Source organism: Hevea brasiliensis, chromosome 12 (genome assembly GCF_030052815.1).
Source record: "Hevea brasiliensis isolate MT/VB/25A 57/8 chromosome 12, ASM3005281v1, whole genome shotgun sequence".
NCBI classification, from domain to species: domain Eukaryota; kingdom Viridiplantae; phylum Streptophyta; class Magnoliopsida; order Malpighiales; family Euphorbiaceae; genus Hevea; species Hevea brasiliensis.
This window is the reverse complement of record NC_079504.1, coordinates 4628383-4654374: the sequence shown is the minus strand read 5'-3', so window position 1 is coordinate 4654374 and position 25992 is coordinate 4628383. Positions and strand designations below refer to the sequence as shown.

Sequence of the window (25992 nt, the reverse complement as noted above, 5' to 3'; positions counted from 1 at the left end):
TATTCTAATGCATTGATTATTTATTAATTTTAATTAAGGATTTCATCAATTTTAATAAATTTTAAACACATTAAAATATTTACTTAGAAGTGAAATTTTTAACGAATAGAAACAAAATAAATAAAAACAATTTTAAATTCTATTCTATCATATATTTTTATTTTTATCTATTTTATCAATTTAACTATCAATTAAAGGAATAAAAAGTGATTAATAAGAAACTAAAGTATTAATAATAAAAAAAATTTAGGGACTAACACGTTTATAATATTAAAATTTAAGGAGAAAATAATAAATTATTATATAGAAATTAATATATTTTTATTATTTTTAACAGTAAAAATTGAAGAAAAAAATTATAAATAAAAGTGTATGACAGAAATCAAAACATAAAAATATTTTTATTTATTTTTTAAAATATAAAATATTAATTATATCATAACATAAAGATGAAAAAATAATTTATTATTATATGTAGTTGAATATACTGATTTAATATGTAATTAATATATTATTGCAAATAAAAATTTCCCCTGCCTGATATCGCCCCGAATCTTAACGTTGCTTTTTCTATTAACTTAAGCTTGAATTTGGTGGTGATTAAGACTGAGCATCAACCGCACTTAAGCTAATGACAGCAAATTTTGTGGGAATATCGGTGAGACCAAGTCAAGAGCTAAATCGCGAGATGGGCTCAGTCCGAAGGCTCCGTTTTTATTCGCTACTACATGAACAGCACAACAGCACAAGGGACAAGTTGAAAATAATAATAATAATAATCTAACGGTTAATTTTATTTAAAATTTTATGTGAATTATTAATTTTAATTAATTTTTTCAAATAGATGATGTAATTAAAATATTATTATTATTAATGATATTATTAATGTGATGGTTAATATGATGTGAACTTAAAGATTGTTGTTGGTGTAATAAAAAAAATATTATTATTTTATATATTATTACTTACATAATATAAATTATGATATAAGAAGAATTAAATATTTTTTTATTTTTATTAATTTTAGTTAATTTTATTTAATTTTTTAATTATAGTTAATTAATTAATTTAATTTAATTTAATAAAAAATTACTTAATGTAATTACAAAAAAATAATGATTATACAACATTGTATAATAAAAAATAATTTATTCTTTTTTGGAGAGGACCTCTCTCTCCCCTGCCTCTCTCCCTCACACACTCCTCTCTGCCTATAATAAAAATAGTTTATTATGATAATTCATTATTTTTAAATTATATTTTTAAAAATAATTTATTATTTTTTAAAAAAAGAAAAGTAGATGTAGGGTGCTTTATTAAAAAAAATATTTTTTATATTAAATAATATAAATACTTTTTTTAGTAAAAGGACATCTCTTTCCTCTTTTCATCTATGTCTCTCTTCCTATATAGCATTGCCCAATAATAGGTATACACATTTACGCATATATTAATTATTCATTAATATGCGCTACTATTATTATTATTATTATTATTATTATTATTATTGACGTTCTTAAATGAAATTATAATTTTTAAAAATATAATAAAATATTATCTATTTTTATAAATAAATTTTTTAAATACATTTTAAGGAAATATAAAAAAAGAGAGAGTAAATATTATATTTTTTATTATATTATATTATATAAATATTAATTTTTTATAATTACATTAAGTAATAAAACATTAATTTTTTATTAAATCAAAATTAATTAATTTGTTATAATTAAAAAGCACAGGCTAAAATTGACAAAAATTATTAAAAAGTCAAAATATTTAACTTTTTTGACATAAAAATTTACTTAAGCAATAATATATAAAATAATATTATTTTTATTAAATCAATATATTTTAAATTTACATTCTGTTAGCAATATTATTCATAATAATAATATTTTCATCACTTCATTTGTCACGTTAGTATATTAAATCTTTAATTTTAAAGTCAGACCAAAATTAATTCTAAAATATAAAATTGAGTCAAAATAAAAATTTTAATTTTTTTTTGAAAATAAAAATTTCAATTAAAATTGGTAAATCGCTTAAAATTTTAGTCAAAATTACCCGTTAGGAAAAAAAAAAAAAAACCCAGAAAAAGAATCTACAGGTTCAAATACAATTCCCTGTATAAAAGCACACGGCCCCTTCACTTATTGGTTATTGTACTAAAACATTCATTCTCTTCCTTGTTCATCCATGGCTACTTACTGCAATATTATCTCTTGTGGGTGGCTTTTCCTTGCTGGTTTCTCACTTTTCATCCACACACTAGCACAAACAGACAATTATATAGTTCACATGGATTTATCCGCCATGCCCAAAGCCTTCTCTAGCCAGCATAGCTGGTATTTGGCCACTCTTTCTTCAGCGTTTGCAGTATCTACTATCAGAAGCACCATTACTCCTACCTCACACTCCTCTTCTAAACTTATCTATACTTATACCCATGCAATCTCTGGTTTTAGTGCTCATCTCTCTCCTTCTGAGCTTGAGGCCTTGAAGAACTCTTCTGGCTACATTTCCTCCTTTAAAGACCTCCCTGTTAAACTCGACACAACTCGTACACCAACATTTCTAGGTCTCACCTCCAATTCTGGAGCATGGCAGGCGTCGAATTATGGGGAAGATGTCATTATCGGATTCGTAGATACAGGTATTTGGCCGGAAAGTGAGAGCTACAGTGACAGTGGAATTTCTGGAATTCCAAAAAGATGGAAAGGAGAGTGTGAGAGTGGCACCAACTTCAACGCTTCATTATGCAACAAGAAGCTCATTGGAGCTCGATTTTTTAACAAAGGTCTAATTGCCAGGGATCCTAACATCACCATATCCATGAATTCAACTCGTGATACGGACGGCCACGGGACCCACACCTCGAGTACGGCGGCTGGGAATTTTGTGAAAGGTGCTTCATTCTTTGGCTATGCCCCAGGAACTGCAAGTGGAGTGGCTCCCAGGGCCCGTGTAGCCGTGTATAAGGCCCTTTGGGGCGAAGGTGCTACTTCTTCTGATATAATTGCTGCAATTGATCAAGCAATTATTGATGGAGTTGATGTGTTATCCCTATCATTTGGCTTAGACGGGATTCCTTTGTATGAAGACCCCATTGCCTTGGCGTCATTTGCGGCCTTAGAAAAGAATATATTTGTGTCAACTTCCGCAGGAAACCAAGGGCCTTCATTTGAGACAATACACAACGGAATTCCCTGGGTGCTAACTGTTGCAGCTGGTACTGTAGACCGTGAATATGATGCGGTTTTCACACTTGGCAATGGAGTTTCAGTCACTGGCTTAGCTCTTTATCCTGGGAATTATACTTCTACTCAAGTTCCAATTGTTTTCTTGGATGCATGTCTTAGTGAACAATTGAATAATGTTAGGCAAAAAATTGTTGTCTGCCAAGACAGGAATTTTTCCTTAGCCGACCAATATGAAAACCTGAGGAACGCTAATATCACCGGAGGTATCTTCATAACAAATTTCAGAGACCTGGAATATTTTATCCTAAGCGAATTTCCAGCAATATTTGTGAATCCAAAGGATGGGGAAACTATCAAGGATTTCATCAAGAGTAGCACCAAGCCACAGGCAAGCATGGAGTTTCGGAAAACAAATCTGGGTATTAAAGCAGCTCCAAGTCTCACTAGCTACAGCTCTAGAGGACCATCCCTAAGTTGCCCGTTTGTCATGAAGCCTGACATTATGGCGCCTGGTTCTTTAATCTTAGCTGCATGGCCTCAAAACGTTGAAGTGATGAGAATCAACTATGAACCACTATTCAGCAACTTCAATATCCTGTCCGGAACATCCATGGCTAGCCCAAATGCAGCAGGTGTGGCAGCACTCTTGAGGAAGGCACATCCCGAATGGAGCCCAGCGGCTATCCGATCGGCGATGGTGACAACTGCTAATACCATGGATCACATTCGAGGGCCTATCAAAGATATTGGGAATGACAACCAACCGGCCACTCCTTTGGACATGGGAGCTGGTCAGGTGAATCCTAACAAGGCACTAGACCCTGGGCTCATTTATGACCTGAATTCAACTGATTACGTGAAACTCCTATGCGCATTAAACTTCACCCAAAAACAAATCCAATCTATCACAAAGTCACCTTCTAACGATTGCTCCTTCCCGTCTTTGGACCTTAACTATCCTTCTTTTGTGGCCTTCTTCAACTCTAACTCCTCAAGATTGGGTTTGACAACCGTCCAAGAATTTCACAGAACAGTGACCAATGTGGGAGAGGCAAAGTCAACTTACACCGCAAGTGTTACGCCCATGATTGGGTTAAAGGTCCGTGTCATGCCAGAAAAGTTGGAGTTCAAAGCCAAGAACGAGAAGCTAAACTACAAACTGATCATAAAAGGTCCAAGACAGCTCAATGAAAGCGTAGTTTTTGGCGATCTTAGCTGGGTTGATGTTGAGGGTAGACGAGTTGTCAGGAGTCCCATAGTAGCCTCAGGCCTGCCTGCAAAGGCGCTTTCGTCTTAGAATATGTAACTTATTAATTACCTTTGTACGCGTTAACAAATGGTAAAATATTCAATTTCATACATGAAAATTTAATTTAATCTATTTTAAATTTTTTTATTTAAATTAATTAAAAATTTAAATTTAAATTTAATTTTAAATTTTAAATTTATAGTCTTAATTTTTTATTTAAAATAGTATAGGTGATTTTGAATTTAAATCTCTCCATATATTTATTTTAATTTTATAATAAAAATATTATGTAGTTCGTTCTTTTTTGGGGAATTGTTATGTAATTTTTGTTCGGAAATTATTATGTAATTCGTTAATTATTAGCGTATTTAAATAAATAAAAAAATACTGAGTAAAAGAAAATAAGACATATCAGGCTAATTGCTTTTTTTTTTTTCCCGGTTGCCCTTTTCGTCTATTAAATTAATTAAATTAATAGGCCTAACGGATAAATAATTACACTTTGAAGAATTTATTATGCCGGATCCCACACCGAAAAATGAGTATCTTATACTCGATATCTGCCCTACTTTTATATTTACTCTACAATCCCATCGACCTATAGTTATTTGAAATAAATAAAAGAATTTAATTATATGTTTATATAATCATGTTTAATTTTATTATTTTCAAATAATTTTTTAATTAAAAAATTATTTTTTTTATTTTTTAAAAAATAATTAATAAAATAAATAAATTAAATTAAATTCTTATAAAATTTTAACATCCAAACAACACTGTAATCACCTCCATTCAACGAGATAATTAAGGGTGTATTTGATTTTGTTAGAATTTTTATTAAGAATTTTTTTTAAAAATATATTGACTATAAAACATTTAAAAATGATTAAATTTTAATATAAAATTAATAAAATAAATTATTTTTTTATAATATTTAAAATAATATTTATTTAAGAGTCTGTTTGTTATGTAGAAAATATTTTTCATATATAAATTTTTTTCATGAAATAAAAGAGTTAAATTTCTAATTTTGAAATTAAATAATACTAAAAAAATTAATTAAAAACTTTACAGGAAGAACATATGAGCTCTACCTTAATTTTTCTTGTATTTACAATTACAGTGAGATTTCAATATAAATTAATTATTATAAATTGTCATTTAATTTAAGGATATATAGTTTGATATTGACAAAAATCCAAAATTAATTTTATTGTTTATAATAATCAATTTAAATAATTTAGATTTAATCACAAAAATTAACATTTAATGAAAGTGTTTAATATAAATGACTAGCAACCTATAACTGCTCACATTAATTGTAACTGTTGGCTCATATATTGTTGATTGTAACTGCAATCAGCCTGCCAAAGTCTTCGCATATTGTTGAATGTCCACACGACACCAGAAAAATAAAAGAAGAAATTAATAGCCGAATATATTCGTTCCATGTCCTTAACACAGGCCCCGTTAGAAAATTACACAATAATTTATTTTATTTATTTTATTTATTCTATATTTAAAATAATAATTTTTAATTTTAAAAATAATTTATTTTAAAAAATAAAATTTATGCATAATTATATTATAAATAATTTATTCGTCTTCGAGTTTCAGCCTCTTTAATTTATATATCGTAAATTTATTATTTTATGGTCGGGAGGGTTAAAAACTATCTTTTATTGTTAATCAACGTTTAATATCCTAATTTATTGGATTTCCATCAGATTAAAAATTATTAATAATAATAATTAAAAGGGATGGAGCCCACTCAATAATTTCTCAATTCGCATGGTGTGGGCCATTTGCCCAATCCTCTGGTATCAAGAGGCCCAGACAAAATTTCAGATTCCTTTGGTAAATTCAAATTTCCTTGTCGGCTGCATTCCAACGGATTTTTCGTCTTAATATTTAATCAGCCCCATCTACTTTTTTTTTTAATGTGTTGCTGTTAATTTTTTTTTTTTTTTGACAATCAATCAATCAGGCGAAATAAAAAAATATTAAATATGAATATTATATATAAAATTAATTTAAAAAATAAATAATTATATTTATTATTTATATATTTTAAATAGGTCAAAATTATATATTTAAAAATATTTAATATAGTATACTTAAATCTTTTGAACTATAAAGATTTATTGAATATATATCTAAAAATAAAAAAATTTTGATATTTAATATTAATTATATCATGATAAATTATTATTATTATTATTATTTTTAATTATGCATGTGCATTTAAGAGAGTTGAGGAGTTGGGGGGCCATGGCTCCCACCTGTCCTCCCCTTCCCTCCAACTTTGCAATGAATGGCCAGTGATTGCTACGGTTGTTGAGAATTTGAAATGGTATTATGTGTAACAGAATTTGAAAATTCTAGCTAATATGATTTCAATTGCTAGCTTTTATTTATTTATTTATTTTAGTTATTAAACACCTATTGTTCAATGGTTGTGATTTTAAATGGGAATGTGTGATTTCAGTTCCGATTCAAAATCTGCCTACAAACTAAAATTAAAACATTTTTCTTAGATATTTTTTTCCCCTAAAAGCCATCCAAAGTCAAATAAATTCTAGAATGTATTTTCTAAATAATATTATCCCTAAAGCAAACAGGGCTCTGGTTTGTTAGTGCTGTCAATATCAAAATCCATGGTGCAGCATGACAACTTGAGGGCTAGTGGAATGAAGAATGAAGATTCATTTGGCTACACATTGCTACTGGAATCAAGTTGTGCATCTTAGCTTTATCCACAATTGGATTAAAAGATCAAGAAGAGTTTCATTAATACTTTATCAGTTCTCTATATAAACCTACTCAACTTAGCAATATTAATTGTGTAAAAAAACTTCAATTTCTAAATCTATGGCTATGCATTACAATGCCATTCTCTTGTGCTGGCTTTCATTTACTACTGTCTTCTCACAAACCGACAATTATATAGTCCACATGGACGTGTCAGCCATGCCCAAAGCCTTCTCTAGCCAGCGTACCTGGCACTTGGCAACTCTTTCTTCTGTTTTTGCAGGCTCTAAAGCCAGAAGCACCACCAATATCACTGCCTCCGCTAAACTTCTCTATAGTTATACTCATGTCATCAGTGGTTTTAGTGCTCATCTCTCCTCTTATGAGCTTGAGACCTTGAAAAACTCTCCAGGGTATATTTCTTCCATCAAAGACCTGCCTGTAAAACTCGACACAACCCATTCACCAGCATTTTTGGGCCTTAGTTTTAATTCTGGAGCTGGAGCATGGAATGTGTCGAATTATGGTGAAGATATTATTATTGGGGTGGTGGATACAGGTGTTTGGCCTGAAAGTGAGAGTTATAGTGACAAAGGAATTTCTAAAATTCCAGAAAGATGGAAAGGAGAATGTGAAAGTGGCATCCAATTCAACACCTCTTTATGTAACAACAAACTCATTGGAGCTCGCTTTTTCAACAAAGGTCTAATCGCTAGAAATCCTAAAATCACTCTATCTATGAATTCTACGCGTGACACTGTAGGCCACGGGACCCACACCTCGAGCACCGCAGCGGGGAATTTCGTCGAAGGCGCATCATACTTCGGCTATGCTCCAGGAACCGCTAGTGGAGTGGCTCCGCGGGCCCATGTAGCCATGTACAAGGCCCTGTGGGAAGAAGGCGCTTATACATCTGATATAATTGCTGCAATTGATCGAGCAATTATTGATGGAGTAGATGTATTATCCATTTCACTGGGATTGAATGGGTTCACTTTGAATGAAGACCCAGTTGCCTTGGCTACATTTGCAGCTATGGAAAACAATATATTTGTGTCAACATCTGCAGGAAATGATGGGCCTTTCCCTGGGTCACTCCATAATGGCGCACCTTGGGTGCTAACTGTTGCTGCTGGCACTACAGATCGTGAATTTAATGGTGTTTTGACACTTGGAAATGGAGTTTCAGTCACTGGCATAGCTCTCTATCGAGGGAATTTTTCTTCTATCCAAATTCCAATTGTTTTCAAGGGCGAATGTTTCGATCTGCAGGACTTGTTTGATGCTAAGCAAATCAATATTGTTGTCTGCGAAGAGGGGAATACCTCCCTGGAGGATCAATTTGAAAACATCGGCATTGCAAATGTTACTGGAGCTATTTTCATAACCAATTCCATAGACCTTGAATCCTTCATCCCCACCCAATTTCCAGCAATATTTGTAAATCCGAAAGATGGAGAAACCATCAAAAGTTACATCAACAGCAGTTCCAAACCACAAGCAAATATGGAATTTAAGAAAACAAATCTGGATAATAAATTAGCTCCAAGTCTTACTAGCTATAGTTCCAGAGGACCATCCCTAAGCTGCCCCTCAGTGTTGAAGCCTGACATTATGGCTCCAGGTTCTCTAATCTTAGCTGCATGGCCTGAAAATATTTTATTGGAACTGATCAACGCTGATGGAACATTCAGAAACTTCAATCTAGAGTCTGGGACATCCATGGCTTGCCCGCACACAGCAGGAGTAGCGGCACTCTTGAAGAAGGCACACCCTGACTGGAGCCCCGCAGCTATCAGGTCAGCGATGATGACCACTGCTGATACCACGGATCACACGTTTGGGCCTATCAAAGATATTGGCTATGCAAACCAGCCAGCTACTCCTTTAGATATGGGAGCAGGCCAAATTAATCCCAACAAGGCGCTAGACCCTGGGCTTATTTATGACGTGAACTCAACTGATTATGTGAAACTGCTCTGTGCATTAAATTTCACCAAAGAGCAAATCCAAACTATCACAAAATCACCTTCTAACGATTGTTCCTCCCCATCCTTGGACCTTAACTACCCCTCCTTTCTTGCCTACTTCAATGCAAGGGACTCTGAATCCAATATGACCACTGTCCAAGAGTTTCACAGGACGGTAACCAATGTGGGAGAGGAAATGTCAACTTATACTGCAAATTTAACACGCATGAAAGGTTTAAATATTAGTGTCACGCCTAGCAAGCTGGAGTTCAAAGCAAAGAACGAGAAGCTAAGCTACAAACTGGTCATAGAAGGTCCAAGAAAGATTGAAGAAGGTACGATTTTTGGTTATCTAAGCTGGGTTGACTCTAAAGATAAATATGTGGTCAAGAGTCCCATAGCGGTCACAAGTCTGCTCTTGGATACAATTGGGTCTTAGAAGAAGGATCTAACCTCTGTATTTTAACCAGTTCACGAATGTATATTATCCGATGTTGAATAAAATTATCCTCTGTTCAGCTAAGAAGAAGTAGATGGAGGTTTCAACTTATAGGAGAGAGTTTTCGCAGCATTGGATCTTATGCGTAACTGCCACAAGGGGATAAAGGAAGCACTTGATTGATTACTTGGATATAATTCGAGAGCCATATGCAATTGGGCAAGCCAAGGGAACATTTTAATGCCACGAGTTATGGCAAATTGAAGCGAGCAAGAGATATGTGCATCAATCTGGTGGTCGAATTGCTCATTTTGAAAATCTCCAAACTCCGATAAATCACAGTGATAAGAGATTATTTAGTATTTTTGGTGTATATGCATTCTTTTTTATCATGATATGAGGTTATACCATATATATATATTTTTTTAATATAGGGGGTATTATTTTTGTGCGCTTGTTGTACAGCTTCCCGATACCACAAAAACTGGAGCAATTATGTTCTGGGCTCTACTTAGAAAATTACCAAACAAGAATTCGGCCTCGAAACCGTTGTGAGGCCCATTTTTTTTTTTTTAATCCTTCTAATTCTATTGTTTGTCTATCGGCCCAATCCCGTTTCAAAACAAAAGCTGTTGGCCCAATATGACACATTCACAATCCGGAAGTATTTATTCCTACTTCCTACTTTCTATATTTTACGATTTTTGTCCTCATTTCAATAAAAAAAAAAAAAAAAGATCAAATACTTGAGAAATTAAGTGTGAGAGGAGTGCAAACATATATCCATCATTCGATTATATTATCAGTTGGAAAATTAGTAATTAATATAATAATAACAATAATATATTTCATATTTTTAAAATTTACACTAGTCAAATTAAACATAAATAGAAATGCGAAAATCGATGATTATATTTCATTTTTTTATTATTTTTTAAGTAGAAAATGTAAGAGTCTATTATGATTTTGATTTTTTTTTTTTCATAGAAAAAGTTCCACTAAGCTCAGAAATTAGGGTCAATCTCCTCGTATACGCACTTTGTTTAAGCAACCCCTGCGGCAAGCAAACAGTCAGATAATAGTGGAATGGTGGAGCGGTGGCAACTGTAACCCGTTTGTCAAGCAATGAGTTCCTCCCTTCTTCCTGAATCGGATATAAATTCACTCGTGTGAATTCTATTTGTACCCGATAAAACATTCCACGCGTTATTCAACCATTTTTTTTAATCTCACACGGTTGACAAACAAACCCTCTCATTTTCATAAAGTCACCCTAATCCTCTCTAGCCAAACTTCATAACCCCCTCTGAGAGAATCATTTTCTCATCTTTTTAATTAACAATTCAGGCGTATGACAGCTGATTTAAGACACTAGCGGCTGTGCTTTTGGGCTTCGGTTGGAAATTTTCACAAACACCAGTAAAATGCACGCCAAGACGGATTCCGAAGTCACCAGTCTAGCACCATCGTCTCCCACCAGATCTCCACGCCGCCCGGTCTATTATGTACAGAGCCCATCACGGGACTCTCACGATGGGGAGAAAACGACGATGTCTTTCCATTCCACGCCGGTGCTTAGCCCTGCGGGATCTCCACCTCATTCTCACTCCTCTGTTGGCCGCCACTCGCGTGAGTCCTCTACCAGCAGGTTTTCTGGGTCGTTGAAACCGGGATCCCGGAAGATTTCTCCCAATGATGCGTCGAAAGGCGGGCAGAAAAAGGGACAGAAGCAATGGAAAGACTGTGTGATGATTGAAGAAGAAGGACTACTCGAAGATGACGAGCGTGAAAGGGGTCTACCTCGTCGCTGCTACTTTCTTATTTTTGTGTCGGGTTTCTTTGTTCTCTTCTCTATGTTCTCTTTAATTCTCTGGGGTGCCAGCAGGCCACAGAAGCCCAAGATCACGATGAAGGTACTTACTCTTATCACAATCTAATATTAAATATGAAATTTCTCATGATTTCTTCTGATTTTGCTTCATTTGTTTGCAGAGTATAACTTTTGAGCATTTCAGCATTCAAGCCGGCTCAGATTACACAGGAGTGGCAACTGATATGATCACAGTGAACTCCACAGTGAAGATGATCTATCGCAACACTGGAACATTTTTCGGAGTCCATGTAACGTCTACACCTGTAGATCTATCCTATTCTGAGATCACCATAGCCTCAGGAAATGTAAGTCATTGAGATCCTTGAACAATTCTTTTCCACTGCGTTAAAATCAACATGTGAACAGCCGTTCCTAACACTGAATTCTCTAATTTGGTGAAATGGGTATTGCAGCTAAAGAAATTTTACCAATCAAGGAAAAGCCAAAGATCAGTAGCAATATCTGTAATGGGCAATAAAATCCCTCTATATGGAAGTGGAGCAGGTCTGAGCAGCTCAACGGGAACGGCTACACTACCAGTGCCGCTAAAACTGAACTTCATTGTCAGATCAAGAGCTTACGTTTTGGGAAAACTGGTTAAGCCAAAATTCTACAAGAGAATCGAATGTGATGTTACTTTTGATACAAAGAAGCTCAATGTTCCAATGTCACTCAAGAATTCTTGCACATATGATTGATTGATGATATGAACAGAGCAGAGCAGCCGCATCAAGATGATGAATTTTACATATTTAATTTCCCCTTTAATTCATTGTTTGTTTCTTTTCGTGGAAATGAGAAACAGCTGAGCAGAGCGGGCAGCTTTGAAGATGGGTGGGCAAGGGGCTTTTCACCTTTTGGTTTCCCAAGTGCCCGTAGAATTTGAAAACAGGCTGGAGTGGATTCGGTAGTGACTTGCGAGCGATAACTTTTCTTTTGTTCACTTTACTTTCTATATATACTTATGTTTTGTTTATTAATGTAAAAAGCAATAAATTATTTACCTAGTTACTATTATTTGTGTAATTTAATCCAGCTCAAAATTTAATTACACTCTTACATCAATTTAGTTATTTTTAATTTTTTATTTAATTTAATATAAAAATTTTAATTTAAATTCAATTTAATTTAAAATTCAAGAAATATAAAAAATTAAAATTTTGAGATTAAATCAAAAAATTAATAAATTTAGTTTTAAAATTAATTAATTATGCTTTTTAACTTTTTATTGAAATCAAGAAATGAATAAATTTAATCCATAAATTTTAACTTTTAAGCCAAATTAAGCTTAAACCAATACTATAAAAAATTAAAAATTAGTTAATTAAACTTTTCAACAATGATTAAATTGAACATTTTGCACTAATTAAAATTAGAAAATTTGAAAGTTGAACTAAATTAAATATATGAACATGATTAATTTTTCAATAATAGATAATTTTCAATAAATTTAGAAATTCAACTGAAAATAAAAAAAATATAAATTACAAATTTGTATGTGGTTGGCTCCCTTCAATCACAATAACTTAAAATTTTCAATGGAGAATTAATGCTTCGTAAATTTCCAATTGTAAACCCCCAAATGTCGCCGGAGAGAGAGACTTTCACGCCTGTTGGCTGCTAAATTGACGATGATGAGAACTGCTTTGCAAAGGAAGAAGAAGAATAAAAAAGGGAACTAGACCTCTTTATTGCGGTTGTATTTTTGCCACTTGAAATCATGTGCAAAATCGGCGGCTTGATAGGATAGCAGCTACGAAGCTGAAGGTACCTAGAAAAAAGAAGACTAGAGGGAGGGTTATGGATATGGTAGGGAGGGGGCTAAGAAGAAGAAGAAGAAGAAGAAGACGACTAGGACGCTAGGAAACAAGACGAACAACGGGAAAACAACTATGGCAGAGAGAGGGACTGAGGCTGTGTTATGGTAGAGAGGGAGACTGAGAAAGGGCATGGCTGAGATGGGGTATGGCATGGAAGATGAAACGCGAGTGTGCGAGGCTCAGACGTTAGTGATCAGCTAATCCATTGTCTAAATGATCAAATCAGATCCATGGCATCTTCAAGGTTCTCTTGTTCATTTTAATGGGTAACACTTGAATTAACAAAATTTAAATTTTTATGATTGAACAAAGATTAATTGTCGATATATATATATATATATATGTCCTTTGTTCCTGTAATGACTGATCATTATTATTACTTAACATAAGCACATCAGATTCTCACTGGTATGAAACATTTTGGAAGTATTACTGAAATGACAATCAAAGCATCTGAATGTGGCATCTTTTGCTTAGTTGTCAGATTGTCTCTCATGGGAGTAAGCATTTTCATCCTTTGCACATGCTAACTGGATCAAGAATTAATATTGAATTACTGGGAAATTAAGATGGGTTATTAAATCAGTAATTTTCAATTCCTTTGTCTTCAAAATTACGTTAGATATATGTGATTCCTTTATGCACCGACCACTTGCGTAATATTCATATTCCGTGTCGGTGAATTTTATTTTTTATTTTTTATAAAAAAAACGAAAGAATAAATTAGGGGAAAAAAATAATGGTTTAATCGTTGAATATGATACAATACAGGTTGGGCAGGTGAAGGGCATCCATATAATTATTGGACAATGGGACAATGGGATGAATTTAGACATTTTTCTTAAATCTAATGTTGCGAGAGCGTGAGCAGGGCAAACGGAATCGTTTTATGATTTGAACTTCGAAGATAATAACGTATTACAGTAGCAATAATAATAATAATAATCATCATCATTAAATAACGAAAATGATAAGCTAAAAACATAAAAAGAAGAACTGCCACATTGCATTGCAAGCCTTGAATTCAGAACTGAAGGCCGGAACCACAATCCATTGAGACTTGACATGTCAGCGCACCATAAGCCCAACCCAAATACTAAACAGCAAAACTATCTCCTGCAATGAGTGATGCAAGAGCAGCCCCTAGTGTAAGGGTTAACCGGCTCTCTCGATCTGAAACAATTGCGAGTATAGTACGACCTCCCTGATCGAGGTGGGCAAGGTATTCTATTTGCTGACAGAGCACCATACGATATGTAATAATGCATTGCTTTCCCATAAAGAGATCTTTTTTCAGTATTCCATCTCTCAACGTATTCGTCTTCGCTGCCACTGCCACCCACCTCATCATCGTAGAAAGGCATCGTTGTTGAAGATGGCCATTCAAGAGGCTCAGCAGGCAGCTGGAAGCTTTGCTGCTCAAGCTGTGCTTCAGCAACCAGACAGAATATGGAAAGAGTAAGAATGGGTTTAAGAGGTAAAAGAGCCATGGTTTGCAACAGGAGGGTGTTGGAGCCGAGAGGCTGTGATTTATATACGAATAATGAAGAAGATAAGAAAATGTGAAGCTGGGGGAGAGGGAATCACATGCAATTGTAAATGGGACACATCAGGAGAATCACCAGCCTTGCCGGTTTGCCAGCCTTAATTAACGCAGATCTCCAATGAGGTGCCGCACTACCACCACCGTGCCTTAAATTTATTTCTGCTCAACCCATTCCAAGAAAACTATCAGTGATTCAGTGTTTCCTGCGCATCACGTGTCACTGCTTCTTTAACGTTTGACCAATATTACAGGTTTAAATAAAAAATCAACTCATAGAGAATTAATAACAAATTTAAATATTTGTTCATGAATCATCTCTGTTTTTGTAAGGTTAATTTCATCCGCATTTTTTTGAAAAAAAAAATCGAAAAAGGAAAATTTCATATGCATTCCTCCAACTTAAGTTGTTGCGTTAAAATATCATAAAAATCTCTTAATTCTAACTTAAATATTATTAAAATTTCTATAATTTATTACTACATGATTCTTAATCTTTTTCGATAAACTACTAAAAAGTATTTATTCTCATTTGTGATAAAAATTGACATTTTTTTAAAAAAGTCCATTTATGATTAAGTTTCACTTACCATCCTTCAATTTAAATAATAATTTATCAACTTTATAATTAATTTAAAATTTTAAAACTTTATTTATTTTCAATTCATTTAAAATAAAAATCATGATTTTAGAAATAATTTAATATTTTTATAAATGTATATAATTAATTATTTTTTTGTTCAATTTTAAATTAATATCTAAAATATTAATGTCTAATTAATTCATCTTAATTCCTTGGTTTTATTTTAATTTATTTGAAAATTAATAACATATAATTATTTTACTTTATTTTAAAATATTTAAAGCTTAATTAAATATAAATGATGTAACTTTTTTATATAGGTTGATATTATATATAGTTTTTATCTTTATTTGTTAAATTAGGAAAATGACATATCCAATCTTATTATTATTTACTATATTTTATATTAACATTATTTATATATTAATTGAGATAAGGGAGATTGAGATTGTTTGGCCATGTGAAGCATAGACATACGGACGGTCCAGTTAAACAAGTAAAGCATATTATGGTAGATAATAGAAATAAAAGAAGGGGTAGACCTAACCTGACTTGGATGATAGTAGTACAATATGACCTATAAACATTACACATTTTTAAGAATTTAATCCAAAATCGTTTAGAGTGGAGAAAGAGAATCCATATAGCTGACCTTAAATTTTTGAGATTAATACTTAATTGAGTTGAGTTGAGTATTATTTATATATTAAAAGGTTTAAAATTTTTTAGAGATAAATTAAAATTGAGAGATATGTGTGTATTTATTGAAATTAAGAGACAATAACTTAAATTCAGTCATAACTCATAAGTTAATCTGAAAATCTATAATAGCAGGTTACAGAATTTAGTGATACTCAAATTGAAAGTTAGAAATTTTTATAATTAAATTAAAGTTGACATATATTATTGATATAATAAACTAAATTTAAGCTTAAAAATTTATTATATTTTATATTAAAATTATTTATATATTAAATTAAAGTTTAAAATTTTTTGGAGATAAACTAACATTAAAAAATGTGTATGTATTTATAGAAGTTAAGAGATGATAAGTAAAATTTAATTATAATTTATAAGTTAATACGAAAATCTCTAACAACAGATCACATAATTTAATAATACTTAAGTTAAAATTTATAAATTTTTATAATTAAATTAAAATTAAAAGATATTATTGATACAATAAACTAAATTAAAGAATTGCAAGTGATATCAACTCATTTTTATATCCTTTGGTGTATGAGGTGCAAGAGAAGCCATACAAAGGAATATAGGTTGGGCTCGGCCCAGTTTCTGGATACAAATGGCCGACCAAGAAACCAACTGAAACCGAAAGCGCCAAATTAGTAATTTAGCAAAACTTTTCCCCGCAGACCATAAATTTATGACAAGTGTAAGGACCTTCTGGAAAATACAAAGAATCGCTGCTATCGGCCATCTCGTTGCCAGTGTCCTTTAATTAAAATAGGTTTCTTCCTCTCTCTCTCTCTCTCTCTCTCTCTCTCTCTCCCTTGTGTCGTGTGAGTTTCTCCATGGCTCAACCTCAAAACCAATTTCAACAACACTACCAACCTCAACAACAACAACACCAGCAACAATCTAAGAACTTGAGGTAAGTTAATCTCCAGAATATTAAATTTTGATGTTCATTTCTTTCTAAACCCTAACAACTTCACATGTATTCATGGAATCCAACTTCATTTACCACAAGATTTTGCCTTGTATCTTAGAAATTTGTACTCAATCGACGGCCAGATTTCGCCTCCCGTCGCCTATTACAGCCCAGCTAATTTGCAAGATCACTCTCAGCATCCTCCCTACATACCATCTCCTTGTAAGTTTTTATTTTTCCTCTTACTCTCTTTACATTTCCTAGGTTGGAACCCATAACCTGTTTAATAGAGGATTCTTTGCTGGGTTTTTATGACTTATTTCTAGGCTAAACCAAGCTCAAATTTCTGCTTTTGAATTAACCCTTACGTTTGGCTATCTTTGGCATTATCTTAAACCATTTAAAAAAAAAAATTATTGGTACTCTTCTTTGTTTGTTTGTTTTCTTCTAGTTCATGTAGTGGGGTTTGCACCGGGTCCCGTTCCCGTGGCTGATGGCAGTGATGGGGGAGTTGATTTGCAATGGAATTATGGGCTGGAACCCAAGAGAAAGAAGTTGAAGGAGCAAGATTTTTTGGAGAATAATTCACAAATTTCATCGGTTGATTTCTTGCAAGCACGATCGGTTTCAACTGGGTTAGGCTTATCGCTTGACAATACCCGTGTTTCATCTTCTGGTGACTCCACTTTGATTTCACTAATTGGTGATGATATTGACGGGGAATTTCAGCGACAAGATGCAGAAATTGATAGATTCCTCAAAGTTCAGGTATGTGTTTAAAGAATTTTTACTGCTTGTTAACATAACAGGAAAATAAACCTAGTTATTCTTTCCATGTTTCTATGATGATTTATCTGTCTTTAATTCTCACGGCACGTGTTACTCTCTTAATTTGCAACCTAGCTCTATTTATATCGTTTGTTTATGTGCATTCCATGTTCTTTGTTTCCATATTTGTAGGATGATTTGTCTCACTTACATTTTTGTTATATAAGTATTTATTATTCTAATGTAGTTCACATGTTGTCCAAATTGGCTGTTATTTGTATCGTTTGCAAATTTGTATACAGATTTACAATGTGCTTATGCTTATTTTTTTAATAAGACTTACATTACATCATGTAACTACTCAACCTTGCTTGTGGATAAAATGGTTTCCATAAGTTGATCTGTACCCTGTATCGATTTGCTGATATGTTTCACACGTTAGATGAAGCTGCTACATTTCTTCTTTGGAACTCCTTTCATGATTAATTGATTAGTGTGATGTTTGCATATTATGTTACTAAATTATTCATTAACTGTAAACAAAACTTAATGAACAAGTTTCACCTTATGAAAGCATGCACATGGTGAACTATCCTAGGAATTTAATGAATTAATTCTGGACAACATTAAATTAACTAGGTCCTCTGCCGAAATGCATATAGCTAATCTAGGAAGTTTGTCATCACTCATCATGCAGTTATCCTTTTATAGGAGGATCTTTCCATTGTTCAATAATTCCGTGTGGTGTCAATCCATTAAGACCTCAATTCAGTTGATTGTGTATAACTTTCTAAGCAGAGTTTGCAAACTTTAGATGTGATGATTTATGTTAGTGTTTGTTGGAGATATCTTTTTCTTTTACTCCTTTGAGAGTTCATGTCTTTTCAGATATGAATATGATGACCTTTACCTTATCTCAAGTTTTTATTGTTTGAATGGTCGCGATGAGTGTAGGAACTAGGAATGGGTTAAACTGAATTGGTCTTAGCTTCATGACTTTATGGGATTTGATTGATCCTTGTATTGCTCTAACGTTAGGTTGCATGAGATTTGCAGATGCTTCTGTAGTTGTATTCTGGATAGGGTTTGACAGGATTAGTTATGAAAATTTATTTTTAGTAAGTGAATCTCTTTAATTTTAATAGATGAAATACTAAACCTGTTGCTTAACTGAAGAATCTTTTCTGGCTTATATTTACCTGTTCCGATTTCTTGCTCCCCCTTTCAATGAGTTTTTTGGTTTTTGCCTTTCAGCTTTCTAGCTTCACCTAATCTGGTACAGTTGTCTGCTTTCTTTATGAATTTCTCTGATATTAATGAAAGAAAATTACTGTCAGGGAAAAGTAAACTTTGATCTGTGAAATTAGTATCCTATTATACATGTGCAACGTTTTTTTTTTTCTTTTTTCCTTTCCTTTTAAAGAAATGCTGTTGCATACACCCTGGATAACTTTGAAAATATATTAATGTTATGCTAGAGACATCATTCAAAAAAGCGAAAATCAACTCTTTTGGATCAGCCAAAGCATGGTATTGTAGTGACTGGTTGGCAGCCTTCTGTTTAATTGGCAAACCAATCCACTGTAAAGTTATATTATCTTGAAACATGAGTGACGCATACCTGCTATTCTTGTTTTAGTGTTGTCTGCAACTTTTTCATTCTTAATCACGCAATCTTAGTATAAGGCACCCTTCATAGGCAATTTTTCTCTATTTTTCTTATTTTTGACAAAATTTCTATATATGTTTCTTCTTTTTTTCTCCTCCATTCCCAATTCCCCTTTCCTGCTGTGAGACACTTACACAAGAGGGCTCTTTTTCAGTAATTTGCTTATCTATATATTATTGAAGTATTGTTCGTTTCCTTGCCTTTATGGTAGGGTGACCGATTGCGGCAAACTATCCTAGAGAAGGTTCGGGCTAACCAACTTCAAACTATCTCACTTGTGGAAGAAAAAGTTCTTCAAAAGCTTCGTGAAAAAGAAGCAGAGGTAGAGAGCATTAACAAGAGGAATATGGAACTTGAGGAACGAATGGAACAATTATCTGTGGAAGCAGGTGCTTGGCAGCAACGTGCTAGATATAATGAAAATGTGATAAATGCCCTCAAGTTTAATCTTCAACAAGTCTATGCTCAAAGTAGAGATAGTAAAGAAGGGTGTGGTGACAGTGAGGTGGATGATACGGCTTCATGCTGTAATGGCCGTGCCATTGATTTTCATCTGCTTTCTAAGGAGAACAATGACATGAAAGAATTGATGACTTGTAAGGTTTGCAGAGTCAATGAGGTCTGCATGCTTCTGATACCTTGTAAGCATCTCTGCCTATGTAAAGATTGTGCAAGTAAGCTTAGTTTTTGTCCCTTGTGTCAGTCTAAGTATGTTGCCATGGAAGTCTACATGTAATGGGAAATATATATGAAAGCCCTAATGTTATGCTAATATTATATGCATTGCTTATGCCATTTTGGTGATTGCTTATTGCTTGTGGTGCTAGTTATTTTTCTTCCTTTAATTGTGCTTTTGTGTTAAACATTTCCTAGTAAATTGCATATTTGTGTACAAATATCGTATACTTCACTTTGCGTGTGATAACCTAGAAATTTTTAGTGTATTCATATGTCCAAATAATTTGGGAAAAACCTGGATATAGTATTGGTAGGAGTTCCTCATCCAGTGAGATTATATAATCACTTGTATGATCAATGGATAAATAGGAACAAAGAAGCCTAAGGATTTTCAAGTGGCATCTTATTTAATAACCCCTTTTCAGTTATATATTGTAGTTTCTGTTTTAGGTGTTTTGTGCAATGATGCTACGTACTATTTTGGAATGTTTTGCCTTTGTGGTGGGATAACGGTTGAAGCTATCTGCTACTATTTTGGGCCTATGCTATGCTTGCTAGATTTTGAGACTGAAGGGTGACTTTATATAATTTCTAAAACGGGTAACAAGACATACAATAAAAATGATCTGACTAAAAAAATCAAGGTGATGTGTTTTCCTATAGGACTATTGGAAATATATGTGTGTGTGTGTGTGTGTGTGTGTGTGTTTTCTTGCCTTCTGTTGGTATTAGAATACTTGCATGACTATTTGAACTCCTGCTTTTTATGGAATTTCATATCATGTTTTTCATATTTTCCTAGATTGATGGCATGCCTTTTATTGTCGCGTGTTTTTGGTGGATTGCAAGTTACTTTCTAATTTCTATGTTGTCTTATGCTGTAGTTACGATTTTGTGTGGTTCAACTAAATGCCTGCATTCCATTGTTCTCCCAAATGAATTAAATTATCAGATTTATACAGTTTGGACGGGAGTCATCTCTCTGCCTAATTCATGAAGATGATTGAGATTTGTGTCAAATTTTAGCCTTCGATTGTTGCAGCCTTCTGAGCAAAAAATCTCATCATCCTTAATCAAGGGCTTTAAGTTAAGTCGAACGAAAACAGAATACATGCATTGCAAGTTTAATGAAGGCCGAACTGGTGATAGAGAAGTATTTAGTTTGGATGGAGTGGTACTGTCTTAAAGTACTCACTTTAAATATCTCGAGTCAGTACTTTAAGTAGATGGGAGATGTGAGGAGGATGTTAGTCATAGGATTAAAGCCGGATGGTTGAAGTGTAGATGTGCCACGGGAGTTTTATGTGATCGCAAGATTCTCAATAAGTTAAAAGAAAAATTTTACCGTACAGCCATACGATCGACCATATTATATGGTAGTGAGTGTTGGGCACTGAAGGAGTTGTATGTGTCTAAGAATTGCGGAGATGGGAATGTTAAGGTGGATGATTGGCCATGCTAGACTAGATAAAGTTGGTAATGAGATTATTAGAGAAAAGGTAGGAGTGGTGCCAATTGAGGATAAGTTGAAAGAAGGGAGATTGTGGTGGTTTGGTCATGTGAAGCTTAGACATGCGGAGACTTCAATTAGACAAGTAGAGCACATTAGGTTAGAGGATAGAAAGAAAAGAAGGGGGTGACCTAAACTGACTTGGAGGAGAGTAGTACAACATGATCTATAAACATTACACATTTTCGATGATTTAACTCAAAATCATTTAGAGTGGAAAAAGAAAATCCATATGGCCGATTCTAAATTTTTGGGTTGAAGGCTTAGTTGAGTTGAGTATCCTTAAGCATAGAAGCCTTTTCTTTTTGGGATGCTTGATTTCTAGGGACTATGGGGATGGATGTCTTATAAGCATAGTTTAAATAAAGATTTTAGGAGTAATTAGCTGCTTTTCATTGTTGAACGGAAAGATTTGCATACTGGATAGTGCAAATTAGAATAGGGCAATAGGCAAAGAGCGTGAATTATTAGCTAGGACGTGGGAACGAGTTTTTATTGCTTGCTTGCTCCCATTCAAGGTGTGGAAATTGGAGTAGAATGTTTCACTGTCACCGTCCATGCAATGTGTAGTGCGGAAACTGGTTGAGGGATTCAACTGAGACCGGCTGTTTGTTTGCCAAATGCTAATTTTAAGTCATTCTGTGTAATAGCATGACAAATGTACCAATGAATGAGCCCATATGTGCTCATGAAGCTGGAGGTGGTTTTGAGATTTGATTTCCTCGTCCTTGGCAAATTAATATGCGACTTTTCTTGGCAATTTCCGAGTACCAAGTCCAACAATTCACACCCATCTCCGACAAATGACTCAGATTTGTTGACCTACTGAAAATTGAAATAAACCTCACGAAGGCTGATTAATCCCCGACATGTGCGGCAATTCATTCTAACATCACGGTGCCTAGGGTTAAACAACGTCAGGTCGGCAAGAGAGCTTCTTTGTGAAGCAATCTCTGTATTCCAAAACCTTAGAAAAGTGTAAATGGTATCATTATTGTTCATTTAATTTTAGGGATGGCAATGAATTAACATATTTAAATTTGATTAATATTTTTAAAATTTAAATTCATTTTAAATTTGATTAAAATTTATTTTAACTATTTAAATTCAATTTAATTAATATTTTTAAAACCTGAATTCGTTTTAAAATCAATTAAAATTTATTTTAATTATTTAAATTCATCTTAAATTTATTATTATTATTATTATTATTATTATTATTATTATTAATTTTATATATCTTAATTAATAATATATATGAAAATTACTTTTTATTATTTTAAAAATTTAATATATTTATATAAATAAAATTAATTAATGAACCTTAATATTTAAAATTAGAATTTAAATTTAATTTGAATCCATAATAAATATTATTTTTAAAATTTAAATTTATTTTAAATCTAATTATATATTATTTAAATCCATGAAATAAAAGTTTGACTACTGCCACCTATTCAACTGAAGCTTTTTACCCCATGCCCTGCCTAATTCTTGTCAAATACTAATTTTATCTCATCTCATCCATTTTGTGTAAGATTGTTGAAGGGTAACTGATGAATAACGGATGTGTGCATATACTTCTTCCCATTAAAAAAAATATTTTTACTGACTACCATGCTCATGGTCTTGAAGCGTTATCAAAGTAATGCCCTGACAAAATCAGTAAGCTAGAATCATTTGTAGGGCCAAAACAGAATCAACTGAAAAAAAAAAAAATAAAAATAAAAATTAGTATTTACGGGCAGATGAGAGGAAATCCATATTCTGTATACTTCCGTTAATATCTTGAAGGGCTGTTGAAGCGGGCCTAGTTCTACGATAATCGAGTCCTCATTAAGTGGCGAAGCTAGCAAGAAAACCTGACAAAACTGGCTAGGTAACCAGATTCCCAATCCTCCTTTCCCGAGATATAATTAAAGAAGTAACTTTGCTTGTAAAAGCCTAACAGTCAAAATGATTTTAACTAAAACACATGGCTTGAAATCTGGTAATTCGTAATGGCCTATCCTCTACCTCTAGAGCATCACGATTAGAGAAGCGGGTTCTTTAATTTTTAGCCTAATGAATAATCGCTGAAGCACTCTTGCCATTCTTTTCTCAAAGATATTGATTGAGTTTGTTGAATAAAATTAACGGTTGGGGTAGAAGATCGAATGTATCACCACTTACATAATTACCGACATGATTGGAAACAATATTGTGCGTTGTAAACGACAATTAATGTGTAGAATATTAGCAAATAATGGTCCAAAAATGGGCAAATAATTAAGTAAGAGCAGTTTTATCACATAATGTGTTTGCTGAACAGTCATTGTCCATTGATAACCCATCATGTACTGAAGAAGTTACTTACAAATGAAGCTCCAATAGCCCAATTAAAGAAAATGTTGAGCCAATAAGCCGAGAAAGATGAGAAAGGAAACTATTTGATTTAATTATGAAACCCAAGAAGTGTTTTTGTCGTCTAATTCAGTAATTAGTAATTAGAAGGCTTGGGAAGCAAGGCTTTTTTTAACGGTGCGTGTATTGGACAAAAGTGGTGGGTAGAGAGGAATGCTTTTCATGAAGGGAGGAGAGAAGATTGATAAACTTTTTTCTAATCATGCCTTAGAAAGTGATGACAAAGAGGAAAGTGAATATGCTTCTCCCATGATTATAACTATCTGCTCTCTATTATTATTCCACCTCCACTTCCACTTCCACCGCAAACCCTAGCTGATCTCAGTCCTGTCAATGCCTGTCCCCCCCTCCATCTTTGCCTTTTTTTCTCTATACCCTTTTCTTTTATAAAGACTTTGGATTAAAACGTACATTTAGATATATGAAATGAACATTCAAAATTTAATGGAAGAGTGACTTTATTACTGGAGTTCAATCATCCAACCCCTCTCCTTATTCCCTATAAAGCTGTTTTTTTTCTACTTTCTTTTTTCTTCTTTCACTTGTGGGGTTTCTGGGGTATCATATCTCTGTTGGCTTACCTCCACTTTGTTTCTCTTTTGCCTTTCTTTATTTTTTCTTTCATCAGATGTTGTACAGCATGATATCTATCATTCTTTTTTTTTTTTTATTTATTTTCTTTCTTTTTTGGGACTTCAATATATTATATTCCCTCGCAACAGTACTCAAAGTTATTCCTATTTTCGAACTGAACATGCATCTTGTTATATGCCCATCTCTCCTGCCTCGTGTACGAGACTATTTAGCTTACTTGCTTAGTTGCAACTTGCAAAGGGTCCCCAAATATCTATAAATACTCTGATTATTTCTTTTGCATTATTATGTATCTTGAGATGTTGTCTTTACTTACCTTGAAAGTGAATTCATTCTTATATTCTCGTTAATCAATTGGCATATATACGTATTCTCAAAGAGCTAGCATCCTTTTTTATTTAGGGGATGTGACGATTAGCCGAGGCGCTGTAAAGATCAGCCCAAATTGCTTATATCCCTATTAATTATACATGTTTAATTGCCTTCAAATAACAGGAGGAAAAAAAAAAAAATCTCAAACTCTTTGGTTTGGAGAGAAAGAGAAAGAAAGAGGGAGGGAAAGAAGTAGAACAAATACAGGAGGTAAAGAAACTGATTGCACTAACTTGTCTTATTTGTGTTAAATCCTTATCAATATCCTCCTTATAAAATGACCTTATTCCCATGCAAAAAGAGCTACAAAAATTGCTCTAATTTCATTTTAATTTTTGGTCGTTGAAATGAAAGCTATTTTTAGTTTAAAAAATAATAATAAAAAAAGAAATTGAAACTTGAAAAACTTTATCTAAATTGAAAAGTGCATTTATAATCAAAGCGTCTTCTTAAAGCCACTAGATATAAGTAGTCCATTTTTCGGCGTCAAATTGAATATTAGTGTCCAAAATATATGTAGTAATTGCAATTAATGCGTGGTTGGTTGCTTAATTTCGAATTTTTACTGTTAAGATGCGTGTGGGAATCACACAGTTAAAAAAAATAACTGGGGAGCGGATAGTTGTGGATTAGGGACCATCAAATTTGTGCTCTGGAAGATATGAGAGATGTAAACAGTACAACCAGATGATAAAAGCTTTTTGCTTGACATGATTGACCAGCCAAAAGGGTTTTCTCAGTGGATTATTAGGTGGCAATAATATCTGTATGATTATAAGAATATCTTCTATATATATATTGATTGAAAGAACAGAAAATAAAAATTAAAAAAAAAAAAGCAAAAAACTGGACTGCCTGGATCAACCCAACACTGCAAATGATTTGAAGATAACTGCATTTCCCCAGAAAATGATAGATGGATGGCCATCCGATTAATTATTTGATAATTTACATC

At 33.0% G+C, this 25992-nt stretch overlaps 5 protein-coding genes across 5 annotated transcripts; 4 read left to right on the top strand and 1 right to left on the bottom strand.

Moving 5' to 3' along the window:
* Positions 1 to 2147: 2147 nt before the first annotated feature.
* Positions 2148 to 4570, top strand: LOC110643626 (subtilisin-like protease SBT3). Its single transcript, XM_058130882.1, has one exon. It carries the CDS (start codon positions 2200 to 2202, stop codon positions 4498 to 4500), a length of 2301 nt encoding a protein of 766 aa, XP_057986865.1. The 5' UTR covers positions 2148 to 2199; the 3' UTR covers positions 4501 to 4570.
* A 2522-nt stretch (positions 4571 to 7092) lies between these two features.
* LOC110643613 (subtilisin-like protease SBT1.9) lies at positions 7093 to 10184 on the top strand. Its single transcript, XM_021796071.2, has one exon. The coding sequence runs from the start codon at positions 7324 to 7326 to the stop codon at positions 9610 to 9612; it is 2289 nt and encodes a 762-aa protein (XP_021651763.2). The 5' UTR covers positions 7093 to 7323; the 3' UTR covers positions 9613 to 10184.
* Positions 10185 to 10795: 611 nt separating this feature from the next.
* Positions 10796 to 12502, top strand: LOC110643615 (uncharacterized). The gene is made up of 3 exons (XM_058130881.1): positions 10796 to 11525; positions 11605 to 11790; positions 11899 to 12502. The coding sequence occupies exons 1-3, from the start codon at positions 11037 to 11039 to the stop codon at positions 12181 to 12183; spliced, it is 960 nt and encodes a 319-aa protein (XP_057986864.1). The 5' UTR covers positions 10796 to 11036; the 3' UTR covers positions 12184 to 12502.
* A 1678-nt stretch (positions 12503 to 14180) lies between these two features.
* Positions 14181 to 15047, bottom strand: LOC110643616 (protein RALF-like 34). Its single transcript, XM_021796075.2, has one exon. It carries the CDS (start codon positions 14793 to 14795, stop codon positions 14415 to 14417), a length of 381 nt encoding a protein of 126 aa, XP_021651767.1. The 5' UTR covers positions 14796 to 15047; the 3' UTR covers positions 14181 to 14414.
* A 1785-nt stretch (positions 15048 to 16832) lies between these two features.
* On the top strand, positions 16833 to 20275 carry LOC110643614 (probable BOI-related E3 ubiquitin-protein ligase 2). Its single transcript, XM_021796072.2, has 4 exons — positions 16833 to 17043; positions 17162 to 17265; positions 17495 to 17811; positions 19692 to 20275. Exons 1-4 carry the CDS (start codon positions 16964 to 16966, stop codon positions 20214 to 20216), a joined length of 1026 nt encoding a protein of 341 aa, XP_021651764.1. The 5' UTR covers positions 16833 to 16963; the 3' UTR covers positions 20217 to 20275.
* The last annotated feature ends 5717 nt before the right edge of the window (positions 20276 to 25992 follow it).